General features: G+C 33.6%; 2 protein-coding genes across 3 annotated transcripts in view; one reads left to right on the forward strand and one right to left on the reverse strand.

The window, feature by feature from the left end:
- The window catches only part of LOC149476771 (E3 ubiquitin-protein ligase SH3RF1-like), a 386,219-nt gene that overhangs the window by 94,669 nt on the left and 272,327 nt on the right, over positions 1 to 19,223 (forward strand). The gene's annotated exons all lie outside the window — the stretch shown is intronic.
- LOC149476778 (uncharacterized) lies at positions 10,079 to 12,539 on the reverse strand. Of its 2 annotated transcripts, XM_089711496.1 has the most exons (4): positions 12,064 to 12,539; positions 11,778 to 11,917; positions 11,629 to 11,746; positions 10,444 to 11,211 (listed from the first exon to the last, which is right to left on the reverse strand). In XM_089711496.1, exons 1-4 carry the CDS (start codon positions 12,082 to 12,084, stop codon positions 10,801 to 10,803), a joined length of 690 nt encoding a protein of 229 aa, XP_089567622.1. In that variant the 5' UTR covers positions 12,085 to 12,539; the 3' UTR covers positions 10,444 to 10,800. The 2 variants fall into 2 exon arrangements, with proteins under 2 accessions (XP_089567621.1, XP_089567622.1); XM_089711495.1 differs by lacking the exons at positions 11,778 to 11,917; positions 12,064 to 12,539 and having other exon boundaries at positions 10,079 to 10,577; positions 10,857 to 11,739.

The following is a 19,223-nucleotide window of genomic DNA, read 5'->3' on the forward strand; positions in this document are numbered from 1 at the left end:
TGGTATATAGGAGCATCCAGAACTGCTACATCTGACACGGAGCATGGAATGATGGTTTCATAAGTTGATCTGTGTTTCTTCATGAGATGCTTTTTTAAATTTGTAGTAGAGCCGCCTTTCACTGAATACAACGAATTACAAAGATCACATTTTGCTCACATTATCTATCGCATTTACTAACTTTTCCACGAATATATTATTTTCTCAGTTTTAATGAAGTATGCTTCTTTAATATTTATTTTCTTACAAAATATATCTAGCTCTCTCACAAATTCGTCTAGCCATAGTTGCGATCGAGAAGCTAAATTAATAAAAATAGTATTAATTGAGGGTTAATAACTTAAACATTCTTTCTCATGCGTTATCTCTTTCATTCGATGTATTTCAACAACTTTTGGTTGATCAGGCCAATCGTTCTTAGAAATAATACCATCCCGTTGTTGACTAGCCAACTGTCCACGCGTCATTACATTAATCAGCGTTTGATTCATCTCTTTCAATTCCTCTGAAGTTAAATGGAAATGTGAAAGTGCATTCGCGGCGGAATTATTCTTCCCTTTCAAATATTCAATTATAAAATCGTACTCCTCTAACGTTAATCTAAATTTAATTAAACGACTAGATGGATCTCGCATTCCAAATAAATACATTAGTGGCTTATGATCTGTCTGAATTTTGAATGTGGAAGATATTTTGTATAAAACACATTTGTCTGCCCTTTCTTGCAAAATTTGCATCGACCATACGTAGTCCCTGCTTGATTATGATCAATATTATCAAATCTCACATCTGCACATGGACGATTCCGTTTAGGATTAGCTATTTTTTTGACTGTGATAACTGCGGTACACTTGCGGGAAGAGGTAAACGTCCAAATTTTCTAAGACCTTCACTTACATCCATGCGAAAACGTTTCAACTTTTTAGGTTTAGTCCTGATTTTCTTTAGATATAGATAGAGCGCTATGAGAATATCCGATAAATCCCCCCCATATGTGCATTATAATGCTTAACAATTTGTGGAAAATCCATCAGTACTTTAGCTTTAACTTCTTATCATATCTCATAATTTTTTGTATTGGGTATGAACAGTGGCGTAGGACAGAGATAGTTCCGGGGCGGAAGACAATTTTGCCGCCCTTTTAATTAGGTATTTCAATTTAATTTATACTATACATTCTATACATTAATTATTCTAGAGAACTTTTCGGCAAGAATAGTCGAATAGTTAAGCTCGGTATAGGAGATATTATATTCAAGCAAGCCATTATTTGCTGTTTATTTCTGTAACTGTAAAAAAATATTCGCAGCATGATTCAAATATTGGGCAGAGTGTCTGTGTACAATAAACATAAATTCAAGTGAGTCTGCATTAATTAATTTCTTTTCGTTGCCTGTAGCAGCAACGAAAGTCCGCAGTCAAAGTTGTTCCAGCTTGAAATCCTGTTCGTCAATTTCAACAGATGGCGTAGTCTACATTTAGTTTACATTTAGTGCTCTAGCCGGCGTTAGATAAGCAAACTTATCGGTCAATTTTTGTAATCTGATGAAAACGCTCAAGAATTACTACAATAATTCTATCTAACGAAGAAAACAGCTTTCGTCTCAACTCATTTTCACAAGACAAGTTAGCATCTCTAGTTCCGTCTTCAAAATATGCTCTCTTGTTATGCGCCTCTGAGGTTCTACGGAAATTTCGAGCTCTTCACACATATTTTTTGCACAACTTATAGCGCCATCTGTCCATGCCTCTAGTTTCTCTGTCAGTATCATATGCAAAGAATTCACTTTCTGAGCGCACATTCTAATGTCAAGTCCCTTTGTTTGTAAATATTTTTGTGCATCATTCACTTCATGTAGCACCGGTTGCCAAAGTCCAAAAAACAAAGAAAGGAAAATGATTGCATCAAAACTAGTACAGCTCCTGCATCTATCCTAGTGTTTAAGCTTTCACCTGCCTATGTCAGTTTTTCCAAAGTGACAAGAATGTCTTTGTAATGATTCCATGTCATATTTACGGCATCGCCTCTTGCACTCCACCGAGTGTCTTGAACCCTTTTTAAGCTTTTGCCTGTAGATGCTATCAGAACTTCCCTACGATGTGTCGATGTGGCAAAATATGAATAGCAACGTTCTAAAATGCCGAAAAAAGTTACTGAACTCGCCTCAACTGAGGCAGCGTGTAAGCTAACTAGGTTTAACGAATGATTTGAGCAAGGTACGAATTCAGCTTTAGGGTTTATTTCTTGAATTCTTTGCTGTACTCCTGAATGCTTTCCAACCATAACAGCAGCATTATCATACGCTTGGCCTCTACAGTTGCTTATGTCTAGGCCATCAGCTTGAAGTTTGTTCAAGATCATGTTTGAAATTCATTCAGCAGTTTTGTCTTTAGTTTCAATAACATCTATAAAAGATTCCACTACTTTTACTTCCTAAACCTAAACATTCGCCTAAACATTGAGTGAAGCCTAGTAATTTATTTATTTATTTATTTATTTATTTCATTTTTTTCAGATTAATTTAAATCCATATAATATATTTGTTAGTAAAATGGCCTTAAAAAACTATGTTAGTATTATAATTCTATTTAATATTAAAAACAATCTTATTTTCAATGGCGGCGACCATAGATATATATAAGAATAGATGCGAAACTGACGCTTCCGCAGTGAAACTATATTGTACCGGCTCCTAATAATAGATGGCGCTACTGAATCGGTATCTATACGTATATATGTATGTGGGGATGGTGTGAATTAAAACGCCAAAATTAGCCCAATCCATTTATTTCCCTTAGACATCGGTTCTACTTCGGACTGCAACCGCAGGTGACACTGTGGCTACCGGCTGCGATTACCGCAATGCTGCCTGCGGTCGCTATTCCAACTGCGGCTGCATGCCGTGGCTGCACAATGCACAGAACCATAGATAATACTGTATATATAAGAATAGATGCGAAACTGACGCTTCCGCAGTGAAACTATATTGTACCGGCTCCACTAGATGGCGCTACACTGAATCGGTATCTATACGTACCTATATATGTATAATTATATGTTATATTATTATTTTATATTTATACCTTCTCTGCTGCTTTCGAAAATTAAAGGTTATTAATTTGTAAAAATTTACAAACTGAAATTATATCTATATAATAAGCACAAACTTAACTAATTATAGGAATTAACAAAAAAAAAACAATGTTTTTTTATTTATTTTCTTTTATTGTGTGTTTTATAATATTTTATTGCTTGCATTTTTACTGGGTCATCTGTACAACTTTGATTAATTTTTCCTGTTAGCATTCTGTTGACATTAGTGCACCAACTGTGTATAATTAAATCAATAGTGAAATCTATTAAATTTTTTATAATTTTCTTTTTATGCTCTTTACAGGTTAGAAAACCAACATAACAGAAGATTTCAATTTTTTCAATAATTTTATCTTTTATGCCTGCTAAATGTGGATTATCTTTCAACTCTAATTGTATAATTATGTACACATCTTCTAAAAATTTACACAACGCCTCCGACGGATACGTACAAGATCTACTACTACTAAAAAAATTTATCGACGGCACCTGCACATATCTTTCTATGCCGTCTCGGACATTAATAAATTCCATAGATTTTAATATGGGTAATGATTCATTCCATAGTTTCATATGTGGCGAGTTTGCCTTCAGGTCAGATCGTAGTGGTTTTTTTGTATCTTTATAATTAGAACTGTTAAATGAATCGAACAATTTGTCAACCAGAAGAAGCAGGTCTGCTGTACCATGGCATTCTTCGGGAAGTATTTTATGCCCTGCAAAAGAAACAACACAATGTTACAAAAAAAAAATAACGCAGGGAAAACGAGGGGAAAGTAACTCGGTCTGTTTACACTTTCACACCTATACCACTTAACCTAATTTGACAAAATAGTCTACCTTGGGAAAGACTACTCCTTAAGATTTCGTGCGATATAATCGAAATCCACATGGGCGAAAGCTACTTATATTATAAATGCGAAACTGTGTGTTTGTTAAGTAAAAATAAAACGCTTAAACCGCTAAACTGATGGACTGAATATTTATTATTTGAATTAACACATAAGTAGGTTACTTTTCATCTCAGTATTCTCACGGGAACAGAAACTATTCGATTAAACCTGCTGAGCAATGCAGATATGTATGAGTCAGTCTGTTGCTCAATGGTACAAAAAAAATTATATCCATCTAAAATATGAACATAATATTAATGAAAGTTAAAATTGGTAAAATTATAAAAAAGACATACTGACTGCAAATCTCATAAGTAGTAGCTGAGACTCGTTGACTAAAGACCTGGGCCGCATGCGATACCTTCATTTTTGGTATCTCTTCTTTGATTATATGTGCTTCAGTGAGTTTATTCATAATTCTAACATCATCTTCACCACTGTCAAGTGCAAACAACATTTCAAGATGTTGCCATTTGGCAATTTTTATTTTGCCATTCTGTATGAATCTTAAATTCTTTGTTAATAGGTTATTTCGTAAACCTTTTAATAGGTGCGGTGGATCATATAGTGGGAATACTTTTTTCCCATCAATTTCATATGTATTGCTTTTATTTTGAAGCCCTTCTCTTAGGTATATTGCGCTTGTTTCCTTAATTAATGCATTAATTGCAGACATATTTGTTTGCGACTGGTCGCATACCGTTGCAACAATGACAAGGCCAGTGCTTGAAATTTTTTGAATGGCCTCTTTTATAATAATTTTTTAGTCAATTGACTTCGTTGCACTTTGGCAAAATGTAAAGGCCACGGGTTGTTTATACTTGGCCATCAAACTTTTAATCATTAGCACAAGTGCATGATCCGCTATGTTTTTTGTTCGTTTTATGGCAATATCTTCGAAGCCGACCACTACCTGTGATCTTTTTTGGTAAAACAAACCTGGAGTCAGAGCAACCTCATCAAATATAAGCGAACATAATTATTCTTTTAAAAAGAAAATCACCTATCTTTTTTTAAAAGTCGAACCAATGAAGGAAGTTTTTCTATTTTGATTAAAACCTATATATGTACTTAATTTGTGACGAGGAAAAATTTCGAAAGTATTGTCGGGTAAATAAAAATCAATTCGATTTTATACTCAGTTTTATTAGTGATGACATCCAACCGTGTCGTCATTGTCCCTATCTTGCTCGGCATAAAACATGACTCCATCTTTGGATCCTTCTTGTTCATTTGAACTGAGTAGATTGTCCACACTATCCTCCTCATTACTCTGTGGAGCCCTTAGTGACAAAGGTATATTTGAGCCACCCGATCTGTGTTGAGGAACACTTTCCAGAAATGATAGCAGCAGATGTCTCTTGTCTTTCAAGTGTTTAGGTTAGTGTTTAGTTCTGTATCTAATTTATGTTTGTTCTTGAATCTATGATATCCATCGTGGATAGCCTTCCATTTCTTTTTACATTCGTCACCTGTAATAAACAAAAAAATATTTGTTACAGATTCTTGGCAACCGGTGAAACATATGAATCCTTATCTACTTCATTCCGTATATCAGTGTCCTACATATCCCGAATTGTGAAAAGGGTACTTAATGTTATGAGACAGAAACTAGTGCCAATTTAAATGAAAACACCCACACAGTATGATTTCTAATTCAAGTTAAGAATGATATTTTTAACTAAATTTGATTATCATTTTCTTTTATGAAATTTAGGTTACATGAATTTTAATACCTATTCGATGACATACATTTTTTATATATAGTAAATGTAATTATTGTAATACACTCGGCGTCACAAAAATCGCACCTCTATAAGTATTTCCTTCAAAGTCATTTTAACCCTATTAATCAATGGTAGACATATGACTATAAGGTATCATTGGAAAGGCAATTTATCTGAATTTCTGAATAAATCACTGGATTTGGTTTTTAGTTTATCAGGGAATAAAAAAAAGTTAAATTTTATTTTATCAGCAAAAATTACAACAAAGTCCTTATAAACAACTTAAAACCTAGTGTTACCCCCCCTAGCCCTGATGACTGCTTCCATGCGTTCTGTCATGGACCTAATTAATGTGACATTCTCTTGAGGAATGTTGTCCCATTTTGCAACGACGGCATCTTGGAGGTCTTGGAGAGTGGTAGGGGCAGGATCACGTGCCCGTACTCGCCGTTTCAATTCATCCCAAAGGTGCTCAATAGGGTTTAGGTCTGGACTTCGCGCCGGCCAGCGCATAACAGGGATCCCAACTTCTTGCAGATAGTCTCTTACAATTAAAGCGGTGTGACAGCGGGCGTTATCGTGCATTAACGTGAACCTTCTGCCAACAAAACCCGCATAAGGGACAACCTGCTCCTCTTAGATCTCTGGTACCGAGGAACAATCAGCGACCCTTGCCCGCTAGCACTCTCAGTCCGAGAAACACACACAAGGTTCGTTTTGCCGTCGATTGACATGCCGCCCCAGAACATGCACGAGCCACCCCTGTATTCCACTGTCTCTTGAATACAGGCTTGTGCGCATCGTTCCCCTTGCCTCCTGTACACTCTTCGACGCCTGTCGTTGCAGAAAAGACACACTCTCGTCTCATCCGAGAAGAGCACAGCCCTCCATTGGTCTATTGTCCAATCCACATGGTCACGGGTAGGTACGCCTGGCGCCTTCGAAACGAAAAACGACGCTCCCTGCTGCTATTCGCGACCTCCTGTCTTATCCACCTTAAGTGGCATTTTAGGTATATTTTAAATACTCCATATTAAAGAATACTCAAAGTCATGCAGATTACGATTATACATAACAATATATTTGACGTCTTCAAATTGGCTTGAAACTGGTCCATTGGCGCACTATTCGTGCCCCGTGCAGAATTTTGTGCTATTACTATGTAGTCTGCCTTGGACTGCTGCTTTCCCATTTTTTGTAGCTCACACTTGCGTTGCCTCCAAAAGATTTTACTATACTCATTTTAAATAATTTAATTTAATCGGACCGAGAACACACACTTTACCATATTACGTATGTAAATCGGCGACGCGGCGGCCGGTGTCAAAATAAACGCGCGCGTGCACCAACTTCAGGCAGGGTCGCCATGTAAGGTGGTACCTCGGGAGAGGATTGAAACTCTAGGACTGCTGAATAAATACTGTGTATATTTGAAATAAAACATGCCTTATTAAGTAGCTACAAAACTAGGTTACACGTCGATGGCCCCAACGGTATTGCTAAATTACGTTATTTTTAGAGAGAAAATTATTATAAAACATGTAGCGGTAGCACCAATACCAATATTTTTTTAACCAATTTATTGAACGCAATATTTCAAGGTTTGTAAGAAAACAAACAGAACATTAATATTCAATAAAGTTTATTGATTTAAAAACAAAATATTACCTTCTTTAATCAGTTTGGAAAAAATTATACACAAAATAATTATATCAAAATACACAAAAGTACTCAAAGACAAAAAATCTATATCAAGATACAAGAAAAGAAATAATTAAAACAGCACGTTTATTATTCTTCTACTTCAGATGAGCTTTCAATCGGGGCTTAAGTACAAGATAATGATTCATAAAATGGATGGTAAAATCGCGGAATAGCCTCACTGTTACATAAACTTAAAAGGTCTGCATGCAACGCTTTACTTATTGGAATAGGTTGGTGGTATGCACGGTTCAATTCAATATTATCTGTACTTACAGATCTTGAATCTTGAGTACTCTTTCGTCCTCTTCGTCTACCTAAGGCAGAACAAGGATAGTTTATATCAAGCTCTGAACAATCGTCTTCTAAATTATATTTAAAAAACAATTTGTTTGGGTTTGAATCAGTCACACTAACTTCCATCACATCAGCCCAGTGTACACATTATGGTTTTTATCACACCGCCCTACGAGTGGGTTCAAATCGTAAATTTCAGACTGATCCAATTCTTTCACGCGATATTTTTCGCCAGTTACCTTTGAATTTAAAATAATACTATAGATTTGGTCAGGAGTGTACAATACTTTATGCTTAAGATTTTTTTCTATACAAGCATGCATAGAATCCCCTTCATTTTGGCTATGTCCTGTTTCGAAAAATCTATGAGTTATGAAAATCCCAAGAAGTTTGGCAGCATAAATATACAGAGCAAAAATATACCGATTTTTATTTTGACCATAACAGCCATCTGAATATAGTGAAAATGTATGAATGCCTTTCTCTTGTTCACTCTTGAAAAATAATAGTAAAGCACTTCCAATTTCTGTGCTGCCTCTTTTGACTATGTTAAGTAGCGTGTATGCATTTGATTAAAGGGACAAGGAGACAAGTGAAACGCTCGGACGTTAGATATCAACTGGTTTATTAACGGCCGCTTTCTATATTGAATCTCAATCCCTAATTTGCTGGTCGAGATTGATATTTCAATCCATTTTCTACTTTTAGTATTTCAATAACCGATCGATGGATCGCTAACTCGATCTTTTTTTTCAATCCATCTTTGGGAGGGCCGATCGGGTTTTTAGATTGGTATTTGTATGAAAGTGAGAGTATGGTGTTTTCTTTAACCGATCTCTGATTTTGACAAATCGATTTTTGAACGTTATAGATCTTTATTTGTGATCCTCCAATTTTGACCGATTGTATTGATAAAAGGCGTGAAAATGGAAATATTTTCAAGTGATAGTGATCTTGAATTATTAGCTCAGCTGTCGGATTGGGATAGTAGCGACAGCGAACAAGAGAGAGCTGTGTCCTCAAAAACTTTTCGACGAATAAACTTCATGGCAAGTTTAACTGACGCAGAGTTTACATTCAGATTCAGAATGAACAAAGCCTCAGTAGAATCTGTCTTTAATGAAATAATGCCCTATATCAAAGTGAAATCAAGACGGTAAGAAATTTATTTGTTTGCTCAAATTGCTTCAAAATGTATATAAACATAACCTAAAAATTGGATACATAACTAAAGTACCTATCATTTTCAGGAATAATGGTATACCACCATTGCATCAACTTTTATTGGCACTTCGATTTTATGCATTGGGTACAATGCTTAATTCAGTGGCCGACTTTGCTGGAGTATCCTTATCATCAGCTTGTAGAATAGTGGCAGATATATCTGCTGCTATCGCTAGATTGTATAACAAATATATTTTTCTGCATTCTAGAACTACAGATAAATTTTATAACATAGCTCAATTTCCTAGAGTATGTGGTGCTATTGACTGTACACATGTACACATTCAGTCTCCATGTAGGTATACAAGTACTGATTTGTTATCAATAAAAAATTTGCAATTTACTTAATTACTATTTGTAGAAAGTTGCCATACATTTGCTACAACAAATAAAATAAAATATTATGTATTTCAGGTTCAACAATAGGAGAGGAATATAGAAATAGGAAAGGATACTTTTCAATCAATGTCCAAGCCGTTTGTGATGCAGACCTTAAATTAATGAATGTTGTTGCTCGGTGGCCTGGTTCTGCTCATGATGCTACAATTTTTAATCAGTCAGTATTAAAAGGTAAGTAATATTGGGTTTATTGCCCTTTTAAATGTTATTAACATTTAAAATAATATGAATTTCTAATGTATCTAACTCTTATTACAGCCCAGTGTGAAGATGGTATTCTAGGAAATCGCTGGTTGCTCGGGGACAGTGCCTATCCAAACCGGCCTTACTTGCTCACACCTTTGTTAAACCCAGCAACTGCCCAGGAAATAAACTACAATGAGGCCCAGATAAAAACTAGAAACACAATTGAAAGGTAAAATCACCATTTTATAAAGCTTTCACTATACTAGAGATTATAAAAATTAAGTACCCTACCTATTCATTTACTTTTTATTAACCAAGTTTATAAAAAAATGTATTTGTTTGTTTAGGACATTTGGAGTCTGGAAACGTCGCTTCCCAGTAATATCCTTGACCATGCGGTTGTCATTATATAACATACAAACAGTTATAATTGCTACAGCTGTTCTTCACAATATCTGCAGAAATTATAACATTGAAGAAGTACCCCCTGAAGTAGAAATGCCAGACGATAATGAAACTACTGTGATATCAGAGAATTCGGACAGTATTGAAAATGATATCAGAAATAGGCAAGGACTGATTTCTAATTATTTTTAAAACTTATTACCTACCTATTTATTTTACAAAAATATGAATAGTCTGTCTTGAGATAATTTGTAAATTCCTTTGATTAGATTTTTATCATTAACATTTTGTCTTTATTATCATACCTTTTATTAGCTTCAAATTATTAAACAATGATAATTTCAATAAAACATTAATTTTTCAAAATAGTTTATTTAGTTACATACCTACATAAAATATATTTACACGAAATTATATAATTTTAAAAATCCTCACCCTTCAGCTTCCTTATTTCTAATTTTAATTTTTCATTTTCTAACTCTAATTTTTCATTTACTAGCGTTAAGTTTTTATTCTGTAATAATAAAGTTTCATTCTTCTCTCTCATTTTAGTTTCTAACATTTGTTTTTTAATGTTATAATACTCTGCCAATGCCTTGTTTCGAGCTTGACACCCGTTGTCTGGCTTCAGTAGCTTCCGCTTAACACCACCTGTAAAACAAAAATGCATTAAATATAGGAAAACATAATGTTTAAAATTTCATCAAAATTCTTTTAGTAGTTTTTGCATGGAAAAGTATCAAATATCCATCCTCACAAACTTTAATGTTTATTCATCTTCACAATCTTCATGTAGGTATCTAACATATATGTTCCAGGTCATAGTCTACCTGTGTGCCAAAATTTTATCCATATTGGTTGAGCCAATAAAGCATTATTGTGTAACAAACATGCAAAGTATCACATTATTATTATGTAATAGGATATTACCACTAGTTTTGAAATTCCTTTTTTCAATGGAATGGATATTGGGCGTACCCAGCGACACCAACTCATCCCCAATGCCATTGGCTGGCACTTCATTGCCCATGGACACAGATGTATAATCCATGGACGGCGTAGGATTTTCCACAGGCAATGGAGTGTCAATCAATAGCATTGGATGATCAGCTGGCACAATATAAGCTGTCCCAACACTCCCATCACCATCACTATCACCAATAAGTTGGGGCTCAGCATCACCACCAAACCTCACTGTGAGACCCTCTCCAGTGCTGCCCAGTAATGCTGCTACCCTGTCCAGGATCTCATCTGGAGGAAAGTACCCTGGTGGCCCACCTCCAGTCTGGAACATAATTTGACATAATCATTAATTATATATTTAAAAAAATTCCTCATCAACATGTTCTGGACTACCATTTACAGTACCTACTTAACTATAAGTAAAATATAACATAACATCATGCCCTGTATTCCCCAACAGGTTGAGCAGCGGTAGCACACCCTGGCACACCCACATTTTGCCAGTTATGTTTTAAGGCAAGCCTATTGCCATCTACCGGGCACATATCCAGACTCCGGGCAGCTACTGAGAAATTCCTAATGTTAAAACTTAAAAACACTGCCCAACCTGAAAATACTGACTAATACCTCATGCTCAGCAGTCGCTTACAACCACTAGTCTAGTTATTAGACTAACAAGCAGGCAAGGCTAGTCCAAGTTTTGTATTTTTAGGGTTTATCTATTTTAAACTTAATTTACCTTTATCCGTTCCATCCGCATGAGACCAATGCGCTTTCGCGAATTCTTTTTCAAGTTTTCCCACTTAAGACGCAGTTGTTGTGGTGTACGGCGACAGGTGCCTATATTTGCATTGAATTATTAATAATTGTAATTTAAAAAAATTGAAGACCCCTGCAATCCGTGTCCATTCTTCTATCTTCATTTTATTACTGGTGGCATTGGTCTTCTTGTTATACAATATCTTGCTCCCCTCAATTAAGGAGAGCAGCCCTTTCGTCTCTTCCTTCGAAAGAGGTTTAGTTTTACTCTACAAACAAATAAAATAAAACTTAGTAAGTTTTGTACGAAATGGCGCGAAATACCGCGCTACGCGTTTATCTTTTACATAGAAAATTATACATTTGTGGACGTGAATGTTTATTGCACGTATATTTAGTATAATTATTTACTTACAGTTTCTGCCTCTGACTCCATTTTTTATTTAACTTTCTTCTTTCCAAGGAACAAACAAACTTGAGACTATAATAATATAATTTAAGTTAATTTTGCCAATGTCAAACTGACTGACTGACGTTTGCGATTGACTGACGTTCCGTTCCTCTTCAACAAAACGTATGTTACTAATCTAACGTTAACGTTATAGTACTTTACCGCTGCAACTTTGCAATCAATTATTATTATTATTTATTACTGTGTATGCAATTTCTTGTGATTATACATAAAATAGATTAGCTATAAGAAAGCAAACACCATTTTACTCATTAACAATTGCTGATGTTCTTTTACTGCAAATGCGTAAAACAAAACGTTAAGGAGGGCGCAAATTTATGACCAATCCCTTTTTTCTAATGGATTTGGAGACGAGATCGGCTTATTGAAATGCAGATTCAACATCAATCGACGGATCGGATAAAATCTGGATCAATAGAAATCTAATAGCGGCAGTACACATGGGGCCAAGGCGTTGGGCCAACGTGTTGGGAAAAAATGAAGGATATCAAGATTCCTGTTCACACATTGGCGTACTGATCATTCTGCATTGGCGCTTCAAAGATGGACGTAGTCCGTAGAAGTTCTTGCAGCCGCGGCAATTTATTTATATAAAATAAATAAAATAAAATAAAAATAAAAAAAATAAAAAATAAAAAAGCCTTTTTATTTCCTTAATTAAATATATAGTTTTACATTTATAGTTTTCAAGTAAGTTATTCTAAGTTATACAGTAAATACAGTTTTTCATATTATTTGTTCAAGTAAATTATTCTAAGTTAAACAGTAAATACATAGCTTTTTATATTATTTGTTCAAGTAAATTATTCTAAGTTAAACAGTAAATACATAGTTTTTTATATTATTTGTTCAAGTGAATTATTCTAAGTTAAACAGTAAATACATAGTTTTTTATATTATTTGTTCCAGTAAATTATTCTAAGTTAAACAGTAAGTACATAGTTTTTTATATTATTTGTTCAAGTAAATTATTCTAAGTTAAACAGTAAATACATAGTTTTTCATATTATTTGTTCAAGTAAATTATTCTAAGTTAAACAGTAAATACATAGTTTTTTATATTATTTGTTCAAGTAAATTATTCTAAGTTAAACAGTAAATACATAGTTTTTCATATTATTTGTTCAAGTAAATTATTCTAAGTTAAACAGTAAATACATAGTTTTTTATATTATTTGTTCAAGTAAATTATTCTTAGTTAAACAGTAAATACATAGCTTTTTATATTATTTGTTCAAGTAAATTATTCTAAGTTAAACAGTAAATACATAGTTTTTCATATTATTTGTTCAAGTAAATTATTCTAAGTTAAACAGTAAATACATAGTTTTTTATATTATTTGTTCAAGTAAATTATTCTTAGTTAAACAGTAAATACATAGTTTTTTATATTATTTGTTCAAGTAAATTATTCTAAGTTAAACAGTAAATACATAGTTTTTCATATTATTTGTTCAAGTAAATTATTCTAAGTTAAACAGTAAATACATAGTTTTTTATATTATTTGTTCAAGTAAATTATTCTAAGTTAAACAGTAAATACATAGTTTTTCATATTATTTGTTCAAGTAAATTATTCTAAGTTAAACAGTAAATACATAGTTTTTTATATTATTTGTTCAAGTAAATTATTCTAAGTTAAACAGTAAATACATAGTTTTTTATATTATTATTAAATTTTTATTGAAATGCTTAACTAATTAATCTTTATTAAGGACCTCTTAAGAGTAAAGGCCTCCTCCTGTTTTCTCCATTCTAGTCTGTCATTTGCTTTTTTCATCCAATTTTCTCCAGCTAGTTTCAGAATTTCGTCTAGCCATCTCTCAGCCGGCCTGCCACGGTTTCTCTTACCACTGGGTCCCTTCCATACCGTTACTCTTTTGGCCCACCTGTCAGCCTTCATTCGAGCGATATGTCCAGCCCACTTCCATTTCAGTTTTTTACATTGTTCCAGAGCGTCAATCACATTTGTTGTTTTTCTTATATCTGTGTTTCTTTTTTTATGTTTTATTTTTAAATTTAGGATACTCCGTTCCATGGCTCTTTGGGTTGTCTGAATCTTTTCAGTCGTTTTTTTGTTAAAAATCCATGTTTGGGACCCATATGCGAGGGACGGCAGGATACACGAATCCAGTACAATTTTTTTCATCTTGATTGGAATATTGGATTTTAGAATTTCTTTCATACTCCAAAATTTATTCCAAGAGACATTCACACGTCTCATAAGCTCATCTTGATGTCTTGAACTTGAAAATGATACCCGTTTGCCAAGATATATGTATTCTGGTACATATTCTAATAAAACATTTTTAATGTGTATTGGTGTCTTAGTGCTGTTTGTCATTATTTTAGTTTTTGTTGTATTTAGTTCTAGCCCAATTTCATTACTGATGTAGTTAATTTCATTTATCATTGATTCTAGTTTAGATGAGCTTTCTGCAAAGAGTACAATGTCATCGGCAAATCTTAAGTTGCTAAGAAATTGACCGTTGATGTTTATGCCTTTGGTTTCCCACTTTAGTGTCTTCATTATATTTTGTAAAACGCTAATAAATATTCTGGGTGAGAGTGGGTCACCTTGACGGACGCCTCTACATATATCAATTTCTGTGCCTGTTCTATCTAATATTATTTTACTTTTACTTTTCATATATATGTCCTGAATGAGCTCTATGGTTTCTGTTGGTACATCACACTCTTGTAAAGCATTCCACATGCTACTATGAGATATTGAGTCAAATGCTTTAGCATAATCAATGAAAGCTAGGTAAAGCGGGCGATGCATTTCTAAGTATTTCTCTATAATGAGTTCCAGTGAGTGTATGTGATCTATAGTTGAATATTTGCTTCTAAAGCCTGCTTGTTCTACGGGTTGAAATTCTTCAGTGTATTTTTCAAGGCGTTTATCAAGGCAAGAGGCGAACAGTTTGTAGAGGTTTGATTGTAGGCTGATTGGTCGGTAGTTACCAAGGTCGTTAGGATCCCCTTTTTTGTAGAGTAGTATTATGTCCGATTTTGCCCATTCAGTTGGAATTTTCCTCTCATCGAGGATTTTATTGAACAGCTTGGTTAAGGGATGTGTTAGAAGAGTTATTCCTGTTGAAATGGCTTCATTCGGGATGTTGTCAGGACCCATGCTTTTTTCATTCTTTAGTTTCTTTATTCTTAAGGAAATTTCTTGTGCAGTGAACCTAGGTAGTTTTTTATTATTAGTTGTAAGGGGGGTTTCTATTATAGATGTTGTTTTGCAAGTGTAGAGGTCTTTATAAAACTCGGTGGCTTCTTTTAATATTTCATTCCTACAAAATGTATTTTTGTTGTCATACTTTTTATTCAATGAAGGTATCCATTTTTTGGTTGTTGCCAATTCTTTTAAACTCTTTTTCACACTTCTTGATGTGTTCAGATGTTTTTTAATCTTAGTTAGCCTATGATCCTGGTATTCCTTTCTAATAATTTTATGAATGTTTTTAAATAAGAAACTTCTTTCTTGTTTCTCTTCTGATGTTAGTTGTTTTTTGTTCACCAACTCATTTCTTCTTTTTATCAGGTCTTTGGTTACGTCTGAAATAATAAAGTGGTTTTTTGTATTTTTGTTTTCATTACTTATAGATTTTAAACTTTTATCAATAGCTTGCTTTATTTTTTCATAATACTTCTCTATTCCATCATTCTCCTGTGGGTTTATATTATTTAAATTAGATTTTAATGCTTCAATGTATTTCTCTTGTAGTTCTTTAGTTTGTAGTGAAAATTTATTACCTTTATATGTTGTTCTAGATTTTTTTTTCTTAGTCAGCAATAAAGTGCTTCTCAAAAGTCGATGGTCACTCGGGAATGATAAGTTTATTATTTCAAAGTTTGTAAATTTGCTTTTAATGTTTGATAAAATGTAATCTATCTGGCTTCTCCTTTTGCATGGAGAAAGCCATGTCCAGAGGTTCTTATTTTTCTTCTCAAATAGGCTATTGATAATGAAAAGATTATTTTCCCAGCAGAATTGGATTAGAGTTGTTCCTCTTTTGTCTCTTTTTCCAAAGCATGAGTTTCCCAAAATTCTGTCTTCGCCTTTAATTTTTTGACCAACTCTGGCATTAAAGTCTCCTAAGATTATAACATTTTTGCTGCATGGTATAAGAGTTTCTTGTAATTGTTCATAGAATTCTTTTATTTCTTGATCGGTAGCTTCTGAAGTCGGTGCATAGACTTGGATAATGGATAGAGCTGTATTATTATAATTTAAGTGTAGTGTGCATATCCTTTCATTTTTTGCAGTAAAGCATTCTATGTTATTTTTTAGGTGTTTTTTTATGAGGAATCCTACACCGTATTTGCCTTTAGTTTCGCCAAAGTGGCAGAATATATGGTCTTCAGTTTCTTCTATATTATAGCCTGTACGTCTAATTTCTGATAGACCAATGATATCATATTTAATAGTTGATATGGCGTGTTTGAACTCTAGTAGCCTTTCATATGATAGTAGTGATCGAGCGTTGTATGTACATATATGTATTGGATGGAGTGGAGGGTTGTGGTCTTTGACCCCCGCGGTGACCGGCCGTATTGGGGGACTTCGTTTATTTGTTTTTGTGTTATAAGTTTTTGTTTTACTTACGATAGGAGGAGGAGGCGCTGGTTGTTAATCATTGTTTTGGTCATGGTTATCTTGCTGGTTTGATGGGCTATTCGTATTTTTACTTACTAAATAATTTAGCATACTAGGCTTAAGAACTCCCTCTGTACTAGCTGACCTTTGCAATGAAGAGTGTGTTTTTTGTTTAATATTTCGTGTCTCTTGTGGTCTTCTATCTGTTATTTTATGAGGATTTGATGTATTAGTTTCTGGTGAAGTAGAGAACATTCTTTTTTTGTTATTATATGTTTCCGACTTGTTGTGGAGTATAATGAGTTTGTCGTATTTAATGACAGCTTTATTTCCTTTTTCTTTTTCTATTTTAATTCTTTCCTGTAGCTCTTTTCTCTTTTCTAAAACATACTTTGGGTAGTCCTCTTTGATGTAGTACTCGGTGTTATCTAATTTTCTTTTTTGCTTGAATATTTCTATCTTTCTACCAAGGGTTATAAAAGTTACTTTTACGGGTCTAGGTCCTTTTCCTTTTTTTCCTAATCGCAATATTTCTTGTATATCTCGTATTTCTAACTTTATACCAAAATGTTTTTCTATGAAGCCAATAAAAATATTCTCCAAATCCGAGTAAGATGATTCTTCTTCTTGTAGACCAAAGAATATGATGTTTCTTTGTCTTGCACATTTTTCCAGAAAATAAATCCTTTTTTCTTGGTTTTCAACTTTATCTTTGAGGTGGTTATATTTTTCTTCCCAATCTTTAAATTTTTCTTCTAAAATGATATTAATATTTTTTGTAACATTTTCTGTAACATCTTTCCCGTTTTTAACAATCGTTTTCTTTTGTTCGTCTAATTCATTTTGAATTTTGATAAGTGCTGACATAACTGCTTCCATAGTCAAACTTGACATAGATAATATACCAGCATAGATAATATTGCAAACTTTGTTTTTAATCTGTTACAGAAAATAAACTATGCTGACCTCTGTTGATGGGTGGCTAAATTAAACTAAGATGTTATTGTAGGAGTTTTTGAAAATATTGCCACTCACCGGTAGGTGTCGTTGTATTAAAGTCGGTAATTTGTAATGACTTTCACTTTTTGTTTGAGGTTAGAACTTGTGAAGATTGTCCAGAGTAATCACTTTCTACGTTTATTTACCTTTCTTCGTTGGTTGATTCTTCTATTTAGCGTCATTCAACTTTTCTCCTTCAATTGTCTTGGTGGAATTTGGATGGTAGATCAAATACGTTGGCGTTTATTTGATCAATGATCGATCGATGTTTTTAGTATTAATATGGCACAATCACTGCAGTTAATGATAATCCCGGTGCCTTGCAACTAATTCTACACAATCGTTGTTATTTTAAGTGCAATACTTCGTTTTTTTTTTATTAAAAAACAAATAAAAACAGCGGAGCCGATGTAAACAAGAGGACAACAGCGCCACCTCCCCCATTTATTTATATACAGTGCGTTTAATTATTACGTACATGTGCATCAATAACAATGAGTGTACTCTGCCGTCTGCGATGATACCATTTTCCAATCTCTATTGTCCTTTTTTTATATCTGTATAAATAAAACATTATTATGTTTAGATTTTTTCAAATGTTTAAATTTTAAAATGTGTACATTTTAGGTACATTTAATTTAATTTTAACTACCTATAAAACGAAACTTTAAAGATTAGATTTTAGATATTATTATATTAAATGATAATATTATTTATGTAATAAAGCACAATTTGATCAAAATCATGCTCATTGTATATTGTTATTTAATTTTTAAGAACAAGTAACTTTTTAATACTATTTTACTCATTTTATAAATATATTCATTTTTTTATCGCATTGTATGAAAGTGAGATAAGAAAAACATCTAGAATAATATAATAAATAGAAAATAGAACATCTAATTTTTTGAGTCATATGGTTTTATTTTTGTGTAGTTCATGCCGTGGATTCCAAATTATTCCTTCATGTCGATACAATTCTACGAATTGTAAAACCTCGGCGCCGCCATCGCTATCGGAACATGGTTAAACGTAAATTTCATTGACGCGCAACGATACTGTCTCCGCTGACGAGTAACAACAAACTGAACAAGACACCAACGTGTGAACGCTGTTTGTGGAGCGCGCCAAGATCCTTTGATGTGTGCACAAAAAACCGACAACATTCGGTTGGCCTGCCAATATTGGCGCCAACTAGGCTAATGAAGCCAACATACCGCCAAGTAGCTCTCTACACGTTGGCCCAACCCGTTGGCCCAACACGTTGGCCCAATGTGTACTGCCACCATAAGATTCACGATCGAATATTGAAAGCGGCCGTAAATGAAAATATAAATTGTAATACAACGCACGCTCACATCTTGCGATGTCATCATTCTCACACATTTATAATAAGTACGTGTCGCCGCAACATTACCCCCCTTTTTTTAAATATATAACAATACATTATATGAAAAAAAAAACCCTAAAACAAAAACATTATCATTTAGTTTATTTA

Source organism: Colias philodice, chromosome 26 (genome assembly GCF_061535455.1).
Source record: "Colias philodice isolate Cphi_HAF_F1 chromosome 26, ilColPhil1 Martin Lab GWU primary, whole genome shotgun sequence".
NCBI lineage: Eukaryota > Metazoa > Arthropoda > Insecta > Lepidoptera > Pieridae > Colias > Colias philodice.

Excerpts from the sequence above, each read along its gene's own strand:
- LOC149476778 (XM_089711496.1), bottom strand. The coding sequence starts at position 12,084 with ATGGAGTCAGAGGCAGAAACT. Across the intron at positions 11,918-12,063 it reads TGGAGTCAGAGGCAGAAACT|AGTAAAACTAAACCTCTTTC; the intron begins GTAAGTAAATAA and ends ATTTGTTTGTAG. Across the intron at positions 11,212-11,628 it reads TGCGGATGGAACGGATAAAG|ACTGGAGGTGGGCCACCAGG; the intron begins GTAAATTAAGTT and ends ATTATGTTCCAG.